We start from the raw sequence: 19,150 nt of genomic DNA, 5'->3' as shown, positions 1-19,150 counted from the left end.
TCACACTCACTCCTGCTGCTGTGGGATCAGCCCCACGCTGTGTAACTGTAACTGCACAGTGTCCACTGATTAGGATTAACCCAGAAGTTTAAACTTAACCATAACTAACCCTGAAGTTGTTAAAAAAACCTCTCAACTTTACTTCCCGACCACAGTCTGGAGGCTGAAGCAGGACGTTTAAGTCGCAGCAGTCTGCTGCACAAGAGTTAAACAGCCCACAAATGGAATTAGATCATGTCAGCCATAATGGTATGAGACTCTGTTACTATTCTAGTAAACAAAAGACTAAAAGGGTTCATGACAAATGTGTTAAATATGTTACTCAGAATCAAAATCCACATTTTTTGATTGTTCAGCACAAAGAATCATCTAGAGGACCACTGAGCATCAAGAATGTCTGCACAGGTCTATTTAAATATTTAACTCATTCAATCATTACTGACATAAATGTGATGATTAATAGTGACATTGATTTCAGCTGATATCAGCTGATATCAGCTGGCCCTACTTACAGGTTTAGCGTTTTTCTACCATAAACAAATGTGGAGGTCAAATAATAAAATGACATTTTTGTAAAAATGATTTAAAAAGTTTCAAGATGTGATTTCAACAATTTGAGCTCCTCAGGTTGGGCTTTTCAAACATGTGCCCCCCAAGATCAAACAGCTAGCTTTAGTGTTTAGTACGACCTTCAACTGAGCCATAAAGTGTTGGTTATTACAGGCTGCAGTGGATTCATGGTTTTCCATTCCATTGATTTAGTCTCTCTCAGGATTTTAAGGTGCAGTGCAACATTTTGGAAAATACACCTGTTTGCTGTAGAAGCCACAGTCAGATATGATGAATATGACTAAGTTCTGCATCCAGTACAGATCTAGCCTCACTTAGCACAAAGAAAACATCAAATAATTCCAAATCTGGGTGTGAGTTTTCATTCTTGGTTATGAAAATAGTAGTTTGACAAGGTCTACTTACTAGCTTTTTCTGGAGCTTTCACTCGCATCTTCATGAGTGGACTTTCCCAGTTGCCTAGGATACCTGAACTCCAGGTCAAAGTGACTGAGCAGGACTCATGTATCAAGAAGGTGGAGAACAGGAGTCTAAAGACAGATTCCAGCAACGAGCATTTCAATTGTATTTTTATTACATCAGAATATAAACAGTAGTTAAATACACAGCCTCTTGAATAATATGAAGCATTTCTACTCCTTTTCAAAACTTTAATAAAATAGACTTGCATAATTTTACAAAAAAAAAAGCTCTCTTTATCTGTGCATTTTCATAATCAATACCTCTATCTGACAGCAGACATGTCTGTATAACATGAAGTCAGACAATATGACAGGATTCCTATCCACACATTCTGTATCTGCAGGACCAGCTGTAGGCTACTCAAGAGATTCAAGTCACTTCATATGTTGCATAAAGTATCAATGGACACAATAATGTACAGTTTGAGCCAGGCATTGCATAGGTTTCCAAAGGGACACATGCATAATAGAAGACAGTAGAGCAGTGCAATAAGAGGCAGTACCATGGAGTCTAATTTCTGATACAGTATATAACGCAGCATCAACACGCATGACAGGACTATGACTACAGCTTACACTGAACTTATAAGTGTTATATAACTGTTATACAGGACATTGGCCACAAGTGGTTAATAAAGTTACATTGTGAATTCATACATGTGGTTATGGCACCGAGTACAGCTGATTAACTGGATGGTTTAAATAACGCTTCAAGGCCATGATAACTGTATGCCTTCAATAGCATGTGGTACACTTGCTACATGTAGCATATTTACACAAAATAAGTGCCGTACAAATAAGACCATCAACACTACTGAAAGTATTTGTCTCACAGCAGTGTGTTGATAATAACCATCTCTCCCATAAACCTGGTTGATTATGTCATGTTCAAGATCAGGAGATGGACCCCGGTTTTAATAAATAAAGCAGGATTATCATTTAACGATTACTCAAACCTGCTTGACATCGTGAACCACAGGGTTAATGGTGATGTTTTAGACACCTGCCGGCCAACCGGAAACAAACATTCTTGTAGTATGGCATGACTTGGCACTAAAGACCAGCAAATAGCAGAGAGAGAGAGAGCACCAATGATCATACGCTTTACAGCATGATGTCAGGCTGTCCACACAGACCGAGGCTGTGTAGTGAAAGCAGCATGTTAGCAGAGCAGCAGCAGCGGCGGCTTCATTCCTCCATCTGTGTCTACACAGGATGTGTTCAGGCACAGTGTTGAGTGTAAACACACAATCACTGTAGTTATGTTCATGAAAGAGAAGAAAATAGACTTGAAGTGTTTGAGTTGTGGGTATGCAACATAAGGTTCCATCAGACTTGTGTAGAGATGAATAACTCAAAAACACAGCTGTGTAGACAGGCTGTGATGGAGGAAGAAACATTTCATGCTTTGCTCAGTTGCAGGATTGATGGAGGAAGTGGAGGAGACTGTGGAAGCAGTTTAACAGATAGCAATTTGCAGATACTTAGCACTAGTTTTCAGCCGTTTTACAACAACAGTAAGCTGTTGTTAATTAAAAGGGACGTTATGGGTGCATTGCAATGCTGCTTTTCCACAAATAATAAGAGCATGGCTTTTTCCTTTTCTGTGCAGAAATAAAAACAACACCCTCCTCAGGCCATAAAACAATCCAAAACTTTCCTCAGGTAGCAAATAAAAACAGTGTGGAGCCTGTTGGAGGCTGCCAGTCATCTTGGCAGTGGTGTCTTATTTCTTTATGGGAGTTATACTTTTACATCTGAACTGACATGATGATTTACTGATGCTAAATCTAACATTTTAAAAGTTAAAGTGTCTTCACCTGTGCTCTTTCATCCCCAAACAAAAGCTGAGTTTAACATGAAATTCATGCTCATCTACTTGTGGAGTCGCAGCAAACAAACCCTTTTGTTTCATAAAGAGATGGTAATAGGTTAACTTGATTTGGTTGCTGTTGCTACGGCAACATGTTAAGTCAATAGAACACACAAACCCAGGGAAAGAGATGTGAGGGTGTGTGGAGGTGTTTGTGTTTTTTGGGGTGTGCGGGTGGTGTAAAGAGAGAGAGAGAGAGGGAGAGAGAGAGAGAGAGAGAATGCAGGATTAAAAAGCAGTTATGAGTTATTTTGGGCTCGCACAAAAAAAAAAAGGCGTTTGGCCAAACTTAGCATTGGTTTTCAAGTTTTACAGCTTGGCATCAGGAGCGCACTGCAGTCCAATAACACGTCAGGGGCCACGTTTGACGGCTTTCTGACTGTTTTCACTAGTGGTTCAGAGTGTGAACAAGACCAATCATGGTGCTCCAGCCAAAATAGCACCTTCATATAAGAAAAGCAGCTGGAACTGTTCTCATGAGATGATTGTACAGTTAAAAACAGGTACACAGACAGAAGAAAGGCAAACTGCTTTAACTGTACCGACACACGAGTAGACTGACAGTACGCAGCATCATCAACAGTCACAGATTACTGTAGCTGTCATGACATCAGTGCTGACAGGATAAAAATAAAGATATAAAAACTCTCTCAACTAAAAAGGGTTTTTGGTGCTTCAAAGTACATTCTGCAAATATTGAACAAATATTGAAATTATCCCTCTAAATTATAATTCAGAGCAGTACTGTGTCAAACTATTTAAGTAGGGACACACACACACACACACCAGTTCATTGGACAGTTATCAGAAAACGGCATCAACATTGTGTGCTTCTGATTCTTCATGTGTGATGCTTGGACTAAACTGTTACTGAACCCGTCGTCTCCACAGTGTGAGCAACATGATCAATGACTGTCCTACAACTATAATTTGAAAAACTACAATGCCTAAAACAAGGAGGGATTGATGCTTTACAATAAGTCAGTAGAGATTTGAATGTTAATTCTTGTTGGGAGGTAGAGCCCATAGTTTGTATTCTCACAGGTTGTGTCTCTGGGATGGAGTGTGGGCTGTTTTGTTTGCATAAAGCTTTCAGCCTGGTTTGGGTTAGGGTTCTTTTCAAACTCTATTTATTAAAAAATGTCTCTTTCTCTCTGTGACTGTGCCATTTGTCTGTGTTCTTTTATGTGGAACACGCTGTTTTTCTAAAGTCTGAATCCACAGCAGAGAGCTGAAGGTAAAAACCCAAAGTTCAGGGTTCTGTTTCAGAAATAAGAAAACCTTCTTCAAAATTACATCGACATTTGTTACACATATTACTAAAAAATCTAGCTTTGGATCATGAACTTGCTCAACAGTATGCTGTGCAGTTCATTCCATTTATGTAGACAAGGATGGTCAAACACTTCTAACATCTGTTCATACCAGTGATAACATTTAATGTATAATATAAAATTATCTAAAAGACCTCTATTTAATTTTTACATTTTTTTGTAACCGGTTTTGAGTTTGTCTAATTATACTGAGAAAACTGAAGACCAAGAGCAACAGGACTGATTCTTTGTGGCTGTGATTGGGCTTTTGTCAGTCCTATCTGGCAACACTGACTGGAGCTCACAGTCTACATTCATATCAGGGTCAAAAACACTGTACACCGTTAGGGATTTAATGCTGTGTGCTTGCCAGCTATGTTGACACATTAATTCAAAGTACATTTATCAAGGTCAACATTGTGACAAGGAAAACACAAGATTTCTCTGTTCAGGTCTTTGTGACGAGAGCGAGAGAGAGATAGTGTCTGCGGTTATAGTCGGAGCAGAAGGATTAGCATTAGCTAGGTTGTTCTCAGTATCAACACACAGTAACAGTCCTGGTTGATTTTATAATACTAACAACACACAAGTTAATTTCTTGATTGTAAAATCTTAAAAGATTAAAACATAATTTATAATGTATAGCTGCACTTTGTGGTTCTTTGCAAACAATCTATTTCCCTTTGCTACATATGATTAGCACAACGTTAGCTAAAGAGTGTATGTTGCTACTCTGGTTTTGCTAATACAGACTACTGAACATCTTGGAAGATACGACTGGAGTGGAACAGAAATGCAGTGTTAGCTTCTGTATCACGTCCAGTCCTGCTGCTGTAGTCTTTGGTTTGGATGTTCCATGTTTGTATCCATGGACCTCCACTGACTTTGGCTGTGTTTCACCTTATTTGCTGTCTTGCGGACACCGTGTCTCATTCCATTTATGGTGTGATATAAATCAAACAAGCAGCAGTGAGGATGAATTCCAGTCAACTAATATGGACTTTGAGCTTTGAGTATTCTCACTAAGCCAGAGGTATTAACCAGGTTTCAATTTGTGTCTCAAGTTTTACATATAGTTCATGTTTAATCCTACCAAATGGAATTTAGGTCTAACTATGACAGTCAGAGGAGCTGCACAGAGTTGGGAAGAGCTCAGGTGTTTCTTGTTATCATTTTTTCATACCAAATTATTCTGTATAAACAAGAATTTTTTTCTTGTATCAAAAAACTTGTTGTTGCATAACACCATTATATCTTTTTAATAAAAAAAAGCGTACTCATTATAACATAAGAGGGTATGTTGTTATCCAAAAGAAAAAACTTGTTAAAATGAGTAAAAGAAAAATCAAGTCAAAGCCTAAGGAGACACTGTGGTAGGATGTTTTGTACAGTACTTAAAAATTCTTAGAATGAGCATGGGATTTGTAGTCCAACTGGAGTTTTATTAATCCTTCATGATAGGTAGTCTGACGTATAGTTTATAGATCAAGATATTGAAGCATGGGATGTTCTGAGGGGGTTGATATTTGATGGTGTAGTCCAGAATGTGGGGAAGGAACAGGGAAATGTGGGATTTGATGTTTGCAGATGTGTGTGCTATTCTAGGTTGTTTCCTTCATAGGTTGTGGTACATCATGATAGAGATGATACTAAAGCAGGACAAAATGCCATTCACTGCTGTTATTAGCAAAGCTATTAAATAGTGAGATGGGTAGTTCTCAAATTAAGTATAAGCTTTGTGGTAAAGGAACACTGATGAGTTTGAAGTCACACAGCCTTTAGATTGAACTGAGAGTTGTGTGATCCTGTTTGTAATATGCTACAGTCACACGTGATGGTCCAGGGGAAGGGGAATGTGACATCTTACGTAGTCCAGTTAACATTTCTTATAATGGAGCATAAGCCATGGTCCGTTATAGACATAACAAGTAGCTGTAGGGAGTGAGATCAGATGTTACTGTATCTTGTGCCGTCCACAGGAGGTTTCCTATGTGGGTGGTGGTCCGTCGTAGCGGAGCATGATGTTGAAAGATCGGGCGAAGTTGTTGGAGAGGGAGCAGCTGCTGCTTTCGTCCATGAGGGGCAGCAGGAAGGCCAGCAAGAGCAGAGCCAGGAGAAGGAGCCACAGAGGAAGAGCCAGCCGACACACCCGCTGCAGCAACCCAGGCTTCTGCAACATCAGCAGCAACACACATTAACACACGTACATATAATGTGATGTATTTAGCATCAATAAATGTCAGGGATGAACAGTGTCAGAAAATCCTCTGTCCTACTGAGTGCAACCCATTTCTTTACTTGACAACCATGTTTTTAACCATGCTAGCAGCATGGCTCTGGGAAAGGCAATGTTGGTTGCTCCACCACAACATGCTAACATGGAAAACATACCTGCTAAACACCAGCATGTTAGTGTTACCATTGTGAGCACATTAGAATGCTGATGTCAGCATTTCGCTAAAAGTACAGCCTCACAGAGCTGCTAGCATGGCTGTAGAGTCTTAGGCTGCATTCACACCAAATCCAGCAATCAGGCACTACAGCACAGGGGGGCTGCAATGGTGGGGGCATGTTGTTTAAGATACCAATGAGACAATGAAATATGATCCATGAAGTTAAGTTGGAGTTAAAGATTAATGCATTTAAGGACTTCATCAGAAGCCAAAACACCACACAGTAGTTTGAAAATTATCACAGCGGCAACTGCTTTGTCCTTCGTCACGAGGTGAAGAGCTGAATGCGGCTTCACGTTACAAAGTAATCCACCAAGAGTGTGTGTGTGCGCATGTATGTGATTGGCCAACGCAGCCTGATTGGCCAACTGCAGCCCTCCCATTCAAATGAATGGGAGGGCTGCAGTTTTACATGCATTGCTGGATTTGGTCTGAATGCAGCCCTAGAGTTATACTGACCTTTTTCAAGGTGTTAAATAGTTATATCGCATTGGTTCTGATTTACCAAAGGACTGCACTGCGGTTCTGCACAGATAAAATGGAAGAAAAGGAACAGCACTGAAAACTGTGTGTTGGGGCTCATGCAATATGTATTAAGGTGTTCTGTTTAGAGGTGCAAAATATGAGAGGATGGAAATTCATACAAATATCTGCTGTGCCTGATTTATCACCACAGACTGACCACTGCAACAGGAAACTGTCTGAAATTTATAACCCGTGAAAGAAGGTGTAAGATCCGTGGCACTGTTTTATGAGAGGCACCTTGAGAGATGATTCATACTTATTTCACACCTAACATCATAATATCACACTTACACCAATATAAACTCTGACTCAAGCACTACTGTAACCTCTTACATGCACAATCATACTCTCTCACACACATTATTGTCTGGGCCATAAATCACACTCACTTGGACACACAGCAGTGCTTTCTTAAAAAACACTATCATACTCTCACACATACACCATAATACTTTCTATAGTAGTGTATGCAAGATATGTTAGTGGTGTGAATAAGAAAGAATGATATTGTTTGCATGACAGAAACTGTTGTCTACGTGAGAGAGTTTAGTATTGTGTGTAAGTGAGAGATAATGGTGTGTGTGTGTGTGAATGAGTATAATAAATTGTGCGTGAGTCACACATAGATTCTCTGTGTTAGACTAAATGAGTGTGACTCAGAAGGAATGGCAAGGGTAAGGGATCATAATTGAGTGTTTAAGAAATTATGATGTGAGAGGGAAGTGTACTGTGTGAAAGGCTATAATTCAACAGGAAGTTAGTATGATCAAACAGGAAGACAGTTTAAATCCTCATTCCTTGATTGGCTTACAAGCCTAAAATAAAGCCTGTACCTTCTCAGAGCACTGCTAGTAAATTGAAGCTATGTGGGGGCATTCAAATCAAGCAGCAGCACTTTGTAAGAACAGTAGCAAAGTAGTCATGATTGATTTTTCCACTTATTTACCTTCTTTTTCGAGGTTGTTTTGTTTGTGGAGGTAAATGGTAATGAGGAGAACATTACTATTTTTTCACTATTTTTGCACTGGAGGCACTGTATGTATATTTTGGTTCCATCATAAATTCAGATGACAACTCAAGATCAGTGGAAATGACAAAGGGATATGTTTACTACTGCCAACAGTCAGAAGTGGACATCCTGTTTGCCCTCAGTACAATATATTACATGAACAAATGACCTTGGCAAAGAATAGCTGTATGCTTTGGAATCAGCAGGACATTGTACAGGCACAGACTGGACCACTGACCTCTACAGCTATGTCTGATGAGGCCTTGACTGACATTGTTAGTTAGATTCTTCAAACCTCCCCATATTGCAGGAGAAAGGTGTGTGCTATGAAGCCTTCCATCATGCAACATCAGAATACAGTGTTGGTGACACCACCCACTGCTTACTAAATGAATGGTGGGTTGAGGGGGGTTGGTTTGATACGCTTGACTTGATGCCAGTCCTGGGTGGTCAGGTCAGGTCTTTAGCTCTCTACAGCCCAAAGACATTTTGAGTTTTATCAGGTAATTTTCTCTGACTGATCCTCCACTATACATCAACTATATATGTTATGTCTCTAGTACCTTTAGAATAATTAAAATACTGTGTGTTTAGGATAAGCAGTGATAGATATTCAACCTATGATACTGCTCAGACATGTTTGATTGTCAGTTGATTTCTGGTAGGTGCAGTGCAAAAAGACCACAGCAATAAGCTCTTAACATCACAGATCAAATGAAAAACAAAATACATTAGAGCAATGAGGATCACTAAGAAATAGTTCTACTTTTAAATAGTTTGCTAGCATTGTTGAGAATAAATGTACACTTGACCTCTACATCCTTAAACATTAGGTGCTTTACAGCACTATCATACAGGAAGCAGCAAACACCTGCCTAACAAATGGAGTAATAAGCATGATCACAACTTTGACTTCCACTAGCTCTGTACACTAACTCACACACTCAACTGTGTTATTCATTTTGTTTACATGCAACTATAAATGTATTGTTTCCATGCAAGAGAAGACTTTTTGAGAATGACTTTGTCTGTATGAGTGTATTTAAATACAATGAATGTGAAAGTTTTGTAACTATTTTATATTTTCCAATGCTTTGTCATTGACAACAAGGGAATAATCAAGGTTATCCTAATCTCATTATTGAGAAATATATGTAGTGATAACTATTTAGGCCATATTTGAGCTGTTCAATTATGATAACTCTATTTTTAAAAACTTAAATAGTTTGATGTTACCTTTTGGACCTTTGTTGCGACAGGTGGCTCCTCCTGTTTGGCTGGGACTCTCTGCAGAGAGACAAAAGATGTCAGTCGATACACTATGTTGACTTTGTTCCACAACTCAACAAGCCTCACACAAACTATTCTATGTTGGAGCAGTGAGTTTGTGCAACACTCAAGAGACATTTTCACCACTCTAAATTCAGTGCAGCCCCTATACTGACTCACTGAGAAGCACACTGTTATACTGACGGGTGGCTCCTCCTGTGATGCTGTTCTTCAACTTCTTACCAGGCATCCCCATTTTTGTGCACAAGCCTTAAAATAATGTACCCAAAATAAGAAGGTTATGTTTGTTTTAATTGGGCTTCATAAACCCCGGTGAACACTGTGGAAGTAGCTTTTAACTTTGTAATGATTGAGTCTACTGAACAACAAACTAACTGTACACTTAGTTTTCCCTCTCACTGTGCAAGTTGGAGCCTAAATGATGTTACACTGCCACCCTGTGGTGAAAAATCAACAGTGCACTTAAGAGGGAACCCCATGACAGCAGATCACAATGAAAATACAGCAGTTAAAAGGTACCCTGTGGAGTTCCTGACCTCTACTAGCACTATGGAGCAATGTTTCAAAGAGTTTTTTTTTCTGTAATCAGTGTTTACATGCAAACACCTGTCCCAAGGAGCCAAACTCATGAATGCATAATTAACCACTATACTATCTTCATTAGTCTGCGATCAATAAAGGCAAAAATATTCATTAAAATATACTAATTTGGGAGCGACATGGTAGCCGAACGGTTACAGTGCATACCATATAACTGCAATGTCCCTGGTTTGACTCCGCCTGAGGACTTTTGTTGCATGTCATGCCCCTCTCTCCCCCCATTGTTTCCTGGCTGCTTTTCCACTGTCAGCTGTCAATTAAAAAGGCAAAAGGCTCTTGTGGTTGGACCGGAGTGAATGTACACATTCAATCACACTAACAACACCCAAACACAAGAAAATATTGTATATCCCTACATCTGATCTGGATCCATTTGCACTTTGATCCAGACTTTGAGAAACCATTGTTTCTAAGTATACAGACAAAACCAAATGAAACATATTTGTCTTTACATTTATGTTTTGACATCATTTGAAATTTAAAAGATTTAAGGACAGGTTGACTAAACATCACTCAGACACCAAAGACATAGTCAGACAAACACAACAGCTCATATACACACAAGCCTGAATAAACCAATTTACAGCAAAGACAATGTGCACATTTGAGACAAAATCTAAAGAAACTATAGTGAACTTTATGATTTTGGTGTTGACTACAATAGCAATAAATGAAGCTGGGCTCCAGGCTGTCAGGTTTCTCACGAACAGAGCCTCAGATTACTCTATAATCCCATTTAGGATTATTGCATGCATAAACCAAAAGCCTTAAAAAAAAGAATATTCTGTGAATATGTGAATTTTAATGCAAGCAGGACTGACTCTACAATGACAGGGGGTCAGCTCTCTCTGGTGGCAGTCCACTCACCTTGACACTGAGTCTGGCCCTGATGTCTCCCACATCCTTCAGCTTGGATTTATAGAGCATCCAGCGGTAGCGAAGTTCCTCCAGACCCACATCTTCTGCTGGTCCAGATCCAGCCTCACTGCCCTGACTCTCTTGGAGCAAAAGCTGGAACTGCTCCTGACCCCAGGTCACTCCAGCCCTCAGACCCTGCACCAGGACACAGCAGAGAGCTTTACCTATACTGCGCTAAAACAGGAAGTTCCTGGTGTCTGTTTTTTCAAGTTTAGAAGAAACAAGCAGCATCAGGTGCAAAACAATTTAAATTTTTAACCACAAGATGTCAGTGGTGCAGTGCTTTTCAGCTTGATGTTAAGTTATTCTCAAATCAGCTTATGCATAAAAAGGCTAAAACATAACATTTAGTGAAAAAGAACTTCACATCTGAAAATACTGACTGTTTGGAAGTTCAGAAAGCCAAAACACAGAATATTAATAACCTTGAATGCATTATCTTAGTCAAAGATAGTAAAGTATTGCTTGATTCTCCAGTCCTGCAGCAGTTTATTCACTACAGGAGCCACCAATGACTTGGGGCTTGTCATGACTTGAAGTGTTAAGAACCCTGTGAGGCTTTGATACAAGCTTCATGTGTTTCCCCTGTATGTTATAAACTGGGATGTTTTGGATAAACACCATTAAAAAGTAACAGGACTGACTGTGGCATTGTATATGTTGTTCAGGAGGTGAGTGATGTAAGCGGTTGTAAGAAAGACAAATAATGATTTTTTTTTTAAACATTTACACTGAATTAAGGACACTGCTGGGCTCAGTGGCCCAAAACAGCATTCAGCACTTCAATTGGTTCCACGGTGCACATCCTTTATTTTTCCCATCCCATTTTTTCCCTACACAGATTGGCTGTGTGTTGTATCCCCGTTTCTTCTGCCTCCAGCTCCTCTGACATCTTGGTATATAAACAAGTATTCTCCACTGTTCTTCATTTTTAAAAGAATAGGTTGTCCTGCAGATAAAGCCGGAAAATGGTGGTTTCTGTTGTTGTGCTTATAGTTGTCCTTAATGTGATGTCATACATGCTAGACCAATCACAATTGACAGTGATGCCACCATGTAGAAGGAATTTTTTAATTAGCACCACCTACTGAGCAGTGCCCGAGTTTAGTTCAGGAACTCATCCCCAAAGTTGATGGATACCAGTGGAAATAAAAGCAGAGACAGTGGACACACATTATGTTATGTTCTATTAAGTTCCTGCAGTAGATCCAGTAGGTCTGTCTTGCTTTTGGTTTATCCCAGCACAGTAATAACAAATTCAGGTTCAGTTATTTTTAAACAGCATAAAAATACCAATAATGGCTTGCTTCTAAAATTTCAGTTTAGTTCATTTCGAAAAAAAAAAAAAACTTAAGATCCATTTTCAGAAAGAGTCACCACATCTCTCAAGTGTTACATACGTTGCTTTGGGCAGGATTTACCAGTGCATGGATTATACCGTTCTCTACTCTCTCATCTATTCATATGTTTAAACATATGGTTCCTTATCACTGCCTGACATATGGATGCATTTTTGCACACCAACATATAAGTGGAACTGTAACATGTTAACACAGACAATAATAACATCCTCATAGCAACACTGTGAGTGAATGTTAAGTCTCTGCATACTGTTTTATTATACTAACAACACAAGTGATCATCAATTGAGCTGTCTGTAAAATGGGATCCATGGTACTATTTCTGACCTCATTAATCACTTTAAGTGCACTTCCACTTAACAAGAACTCAGGAAATTCAATTTCTGTGCTCTTTCCATCTAATTAACATGACATCACTGTTTGTGATGTTAAATCTGATATCAGCTTTTACTTTTGTTAAAGTTACCTTATTGTTGAGTGAAATCTGCACTTTCAACTGCTTAACCACACAGTGATTACCAACACTGCCAGCTCTAGGCTTACTTGGTCACGTCAGGGTACATTTCAATGTGCACAATAATGCCGTTAATGCTGCTGCAATGAGAAAGCCATTGTCTGGCTGCTTATATGATATATACACTAACTCTGCAGTAATCCTGCCAACACAACAGAATTTATTTGGATTATCCAGAGGAAATTGACTTTGTAGATTATCTTTAAGTAAAAAAAACAGATATACTCCTAATGATCTTCCTGTATAAACTTGAGTTTGCACAGACGGTTGCCGTTTGATTCCTGAGTGTTGGAAGATTTGAATAATGAATGAGCCCAACTTTAATGCTCAAAGTGCAGTTTGTAAAATTAGATTACAGATGCAACGCGTATTGCTACTGCTGTTTGATGGCTACAGGGATTTAAAAGAAAAGACTTTACACCTCCAACAAATAGTTCAGTCAGAGACATTTACCTCAAGGAATGACCATTCAAAGCAAATGTTTATACAGTTAGACTTGGTGGGAAAAGGCTCTGCTGTTTGAGGGAGCTCTCAAAATATCTGAGCAGCGACGACAATTCTGCTTAGAGAGCTAATCCCCCGAAACAAATTGACTGCTCCCTGCTTAATGAGTATTACTGAGTGCATTAAAACCCCCAAAACAACTGAGCCACTGCAATCCACCACCCTGAATTTAAGCAACAGCATGGTGCAATTTTCCTTGAATGCTAGCAACGCCCTTCTCATTTGAGATGGAACTCATTATTGATTACCCTCAGATGAACATATGGCAAGATACTTATAGTGTCTTGAGACAAAATGCCTAAAACCAATTCAGCCCATACAGTATATAATTTACCACTTTAACAAGGCCAGCGCATGCCTGATAACACCACAAGAAATGAGCTCAACTGCAGCATGATTTTGACCTATGCACATTAATCCACATTACAATGACTGAGGCACAAGCAGCTGAGCAGCAGACACTTAGTTTAGACCCTGTCATAATGACAAGTCGAAATTGGTGAACGGCCCCCTGACGGAGTGGTCGTGGTCCGACCACAGGAAAACTCAGCATCTGTCCTGGCTTCTGAACCGGCAGCTATCTACGAGCCAGCTGACACTGGCTCTCAGAATGTGGATTGTGATTATTTACTTTTAAATAAAGTCCAAAACCAGGAGCACTGACAAGTCAGCTGCAGCAGCAAACTGTGTTGGCAAGAGTGTAATCGGCAGAGTGAACGTGCCAGTGTCAGGTTAAAATACCTGGTGTACACCTGCATGAATGTGATTGGATGTTACCAGCCACATACCAGCCCATTTGTGAATGAGTATGAATATCGGTGGTCCATGATGCGCCCCTAAAGTATCACAGAGTACCCCTAGCATTTGCCTGTACTACCTATACCAGGAGCCAGCTTTGATAACAGAACTTTTTCACAAGTAAATGAAGTTGACATCCACTTTGGTGGAACTCAAACAAGTGTCAAGTTGATTGTCATCATGTACTGGTATGAATGGACACCAATATCTGTTTTGTTATGTAGGAAAATGCATGCAGAATCAAACATCTCAACAAACATCTAGTTTAGCTTTAGAAAATAGCCAGAAATTATGTTAATGTAGTAAATGAGTCCTCTGATCAATTTCTATTAACCACCCAAAACCTGTATCCTGTCTTCCAAGAGAACTGCAGTCAAAACTAATGTCAATAGTGACAGTAACTTCTGATCGATTTGAAACTCACCATGAGTGTGTCCTGTCGCGTCTTGAGTTCTTCGGCGCTGAGTGTTGCACCCTGGGACCTGAGGATCCCTGAGAGGAGTGCATTCTCTCTGCTCAACCAGGCCTCAAACTCCCTCCTCCTGGACTCATACTGTCCTGTGCTCCCCTGAAAATGAAGACACGATTCTAAATACGCACACATACATAAATACATACACACCGACATGATCAACGAGTCAGCGGTCGTTTCATGTTCTTTTTGTGCTGGGAGTGGCTGATGTGTAGATTGTAAACAAATCCATCACCAGAAAGGTTGGGCACAGCAGTCATCTGTCAGCAGATTTCTGTGCCTCTTTGTTTTCCTATAGATGTTATTTTATTTCAAGAACGATTGTTCTGCCAGACAAGTGCAAAATGGGTGTGAAGGTGATTATAGCCATTCAAAGCTTACCAATGTTCCACAAGTAGTATTTGAAAGACGAAAGAATCTCAAGACTAATGTCTAGACAGCTGCATCCATCACTGGAATGAATGGTAAGCTCTGATCTCAATTCATTCTGTTTCTTTTTCACTAATTTTACCCTAATTAGCACTTTTAAGCTGGTTATGTAGCTCCAAAAGACCACCATGTGCAATAAAAGATGACATGAAAGCATCTCTACTTTACTGACAAGCCGTCAGAAAAGAGCAGCAGAAAGTTTTTGCAGGAGTTACACATCTCTCTGTTCTCTATTTCTCTGTTTAGCGTCGTCAGGTTAGGCTAACCCATTGTTGCTAACTTCAGGGCTAACCCCCTTCTCTTTCCCAACAGTTGGGGAAAGAACAGACGACACTTTTCTTGGTCTTGACAAGCTGCAGCATTTATTAACTGACACACTGTAGTCTGTACATTTACTGCCAGATTGACAACTTACTATTAACCTTTTCCTCTCCTCCGCTCACATTCACTATTACTTTTCTGCCGCTCGCTCTCTCACTTAACCACTCACTCACTTACACACTGCCCTATTCCTTAAAAGGTGCTACACTACCAGGAGTTTCCCGGGCCTGGCGGGGGTTCTCATTGGCCTTATAAGGGAAACACTGTATTCAGTATGACACTATGGGTGTTGTAGTGCTTTTATACACATTAAATTAAAGGAAAAAAGACAGAATATAAGCCTGTGGGTGCTGGAAGTATGAAAACAATACCATTGTGTCTTGACTTTGTGCTGTAGATGGCTGCTTGGCTGGATCTTTTCTGAACAGCATAAAAGCTCCTCCTCCTTGACTCAGGCCGCTGTCCCTGCCTAGTCTTGATGTGCCGGGAGGGTCATCGTTTTGATCATCAGCATGGCCCTGGATCCCATGCCCCGTCACTGCCCACTCTCCTGCCTCTCCCTCCAGGCTTCCTTCCCCTCCTGCTCCATCAGCCTCTCCTGTCTGGTCTTTTTGTTGGCCTCTCTTGGAGCCTCCTGCTCTGCCCTGACTGTCTGGCTCCCTCACACTGATCTCTGTTGTTGGAGCTGTGCTGTCTACAGACAGGCCTCTATCCGTACGGAGGTCTGACTGCTCTGCGGAGCTATTCAGCAGCCTGGAAGAGAAAGAGAGAGGTTAAGTGTTCTCATAAATCACCTGCTCATCACCTGATCAACAACACAGAGGGAAAAGTTTCTTTAATATGCACATTTGTATTACAGTACCTGTGAAGATTGAGACTCATCTTGTACAAGGCAAACCAGGACTCTTGAAGACGTTTCATGTCTCTGATGATATGGACGCTTCCTTCCTCTGAAGTCCTTTCCAAAACCTCCTGACCCTGGACATCCATCTGCTGTAGCTGAAGCTCCTTCTCTGGAAACTCTCCCAGTGCTCTCTGTGGACAGGGCCAATGGTACCATGCAGCAATCAGTGGGATGTGCAATTTCATTCATGTATTTCTTTAAGTTAATTTATTGCATTTATATGAATTTTATACAATGTGACACTTTGCATAATTGTGCAGAAAGTTTTGAAAGACATACGCACCATTGATTATTTTCAGTAATCAATCACAGAACATCTATGTGTCATATGTGAAACTATCAATCTAGTATACTGCTCATCTTCTGTAATTATACACATTTTCCAGTGACTGAGCAACAAACAACAATTTCAGCATTATAGCTGCAACAGGAAAGTTCAGGTTATGTCACTCTATGACAGATAAACATCATCTGGTACCAAAGAACAGCAGACTGCAGAGGACAACTTCAGCACCTGAAGGCTTGATTTGGGTTTAAGTCTTTAAACTTTAATATTTCCGTCATGAGAAGAAAACATCCTAAACATCACCACCAAGAAAAATTTACTACTGAGACTGATTGATTTCATTAAATTAATGAACTTAATAACAGTATTTTGAGAGAGAGGTTCTCACTTTGAATACAGTTAAATACAGTTAACTAATTTTTTTGCCAGTCTAGAGGCCATAACAGGATAATTATAACTTTGTAACCACCAAAGTAACTGCTGACGTCAGACAGGTTGTAAACACCTTCATCAAACCTTATACAGTATGTATAGATTTATTTGCAGGTCAAGCTGAACAGACAGTTTGGGCAAATATTTTATTGTTCGTGTTTGTTTTCTCTTGAGTTTTGCTCACCTGGAGATTTGTTTCCAACCAGATTAGTTGCACAAATGTATTTACAAATGGGAAAACAAAAAGTTTGAGACGGGTAAAAGAAACTCAATTTACAACAGTGCTACATTCACTGCAGCAGGGCAAAGTCGCTGCTACCTCCTCTGTAACCAAACTATCTCCAACTCCTCCATCCTTGAGGAGCCCCTTTAACCATGCAAAGCCCCTCCCACTGATTACATAACACATAAAATTAATTTTGTTTTTTCAGCCACAACGTAGTCAATCAAATGTTTTTTTACTTTACTCATTACCAAAAAATAACCTCTCAGACAGTGTAAAGAATGTATCTTTACATGGAAAATATTATTAGTTTTCACTAGTAGCAGTCGCATGACCATTACATCATCTTAATGCATCCTGCTACAATCCTGTTTAACAGCTGATTGGACTGAGCCTGTTTGAATCAGGAAGTCCTGGGAACACACAAAGAGGTGAGTAGACCAACAGTAAATGACAGGTGTTGTAGATCTAACAAGTGTGCACCCTCAGCGATCTACCAGGCAGACCAAAAACAGTCGTACATTCTATGTGTGCTAGCATAGAAAAACGTAAAGTGAGTGAATGTTCATTGTGTGTAGTTGTGCGTTTATGTCAGCGTGCATGTGTGTCATTGTGTACTCCACTGGCAGTCACAGTACTTTGTACTCCTTCACAGTGAATACTAAGTTATTATTATTGAAATGGTGGCATAGTATCCAAAACTTAAGACCCAACTTGTAATAAAGCAGAATGATCCTTTGAGAACCCTCAACTCTTTTTGCTTGGTTTTCACTCTCTTATGGCATATCACTAGTGTCAGTCTACTGTCTTGGGAAGGCGAGTGTTATATCTGTATTGGACTGGATAGAGGTGAGTGTTAGTGTTCCAGGGATATAAGATCCTATGTTGATAGAACATTTTACTAAAAGGTCATGGTTGTTTAACCAAAGTTTGTGACGCTCACTCACTGCTTGGAGAAAGTACACATTTCTTCTTTCAAGCTTTGAAACATTATTACCTGTCTCTGGTGAAACGTTCATATTCTTCTGTTTAATGTGGGCAAACACACTGAACCAACAGTATTACTTTGTGGGAATGGAATTCTCTCTGTTTCACTCCTTCTGGCTGTTGCTGCTGATAAGATAGGTGATGTTTTTTTTTTTAAATAGAAAACTGAAATCTTGAAACTTTTCTGCACACTGGCACATATATTTGATATCCACTGTATAGTATAGAAGAGCAGAACTCCTGGACAGTTGCACAGCCAGACTTCACCTTTGCTTTTAATTAACTCAGGGCGTTGTGAAGAATCTCAACCCATTCTGGTGATGAAATCAGCAAGTGAGTCAGTTTGATAATGAATTTAATAATGTAATTATAAAGAGTCTCCTTGGTATCCCCATTAAAATTCATCACTTCAGGTCAGTTTGAGCCGCTATCAGCACAAAACATGTCAATGATATTAAATCAAGAGCAGGGGGAAATGATTAGGATAAATTGATGAGTTTATCCATCATGAACCCTGACACTGGAAGGCTTCATGATACCATGATGCTTCTCTGGACTTACAGACTACAAGCAAAATGAAAATGTTCCCAATTAGCAATGAAGTCAAACATACTCACTGCAGAGAGAAATGTAGTGGAAAGACGTCTGCGTCACCTCTCTATCATGTTGAAATGACATTTTGTGTCGTGTTTGTATGACTTACAGGATATAGCGAGGCTAATTTTAATTATGTAATGCATTTCATTCCAGGGGAGATTCAATGTGCAGTAGTTCAAGTGCAGTGAATAGTATGCTAAAGGTTAAGTCCGCAATTTTACACACCAGCGTGTGTTTCCACGTGTTGGGGAGTACTTCTGCATGTGTGAAAAAAGTAGTATAGGTGCATCTCCAGAGGGAGCAGTATGGA

The 19,150-nt window shown here is 39.8% G+C and overlaps 1 protein-coding gene across 1 annotated transcript in view; it reads right to left on the bottom strand.

Moving 5' to 3' along the window:
- Nucleotides 1-1,121: 1,121 nt before the first annotated feature.
- The window catches only part of syne3 (spectrin repeat containing, nuclear envelope family member 3), a 49,103-nt gene continuing 31,074 nt past the window's right edge, over nt 1,122-19,150 (bottom strand). Inside the window, exons 13-18 of the mRNA XM_044374775.1 lie at nt 16,274-16,446; nt 15,783-16,164; nt 14,614-14,757; nt 10,962-11,147; nt 9,441-9,491; nt 1,122-6,387 (exon numbers count right to left, since the gene is read on the bottom strand). Coding sequence (XP_044230710.1) covers nt 6,205-6,387; nt 9,441-9,491; nt 10,962-11,147; nt 14,614-14,757; nt 15,783-16,164; nt 16,274-16,446 — 1,119 coding nt within the window. The 3' untranslated portion in view covers nt 1,122-6,204. The remainder of the gene's footprint in view (nt 6,388-9,440; nt 9,492-10,961; nt 11,148-14,613; nt 14,758-15,782; nt 16,165-16,273; nt 16,447-19,150) is intronic.

This window comes from Thunnus albacares, chromosome 15, assembly GCF_914725855.1.
Source record: "Thunnus albacares chromosome 15, fThuAlb1.1, whole genome shotgun sequence".
NCBI classification, from domain to species: domain Eukaryota; kingdom Metazoa; phylum Chordata; class Actinopteri; order Scombriformes; family Scombridae; genus Thunnus; species Thunnus albacares.
This window is presented reverse-complemented; position numbering and strand designations above follow the sequence as displayed.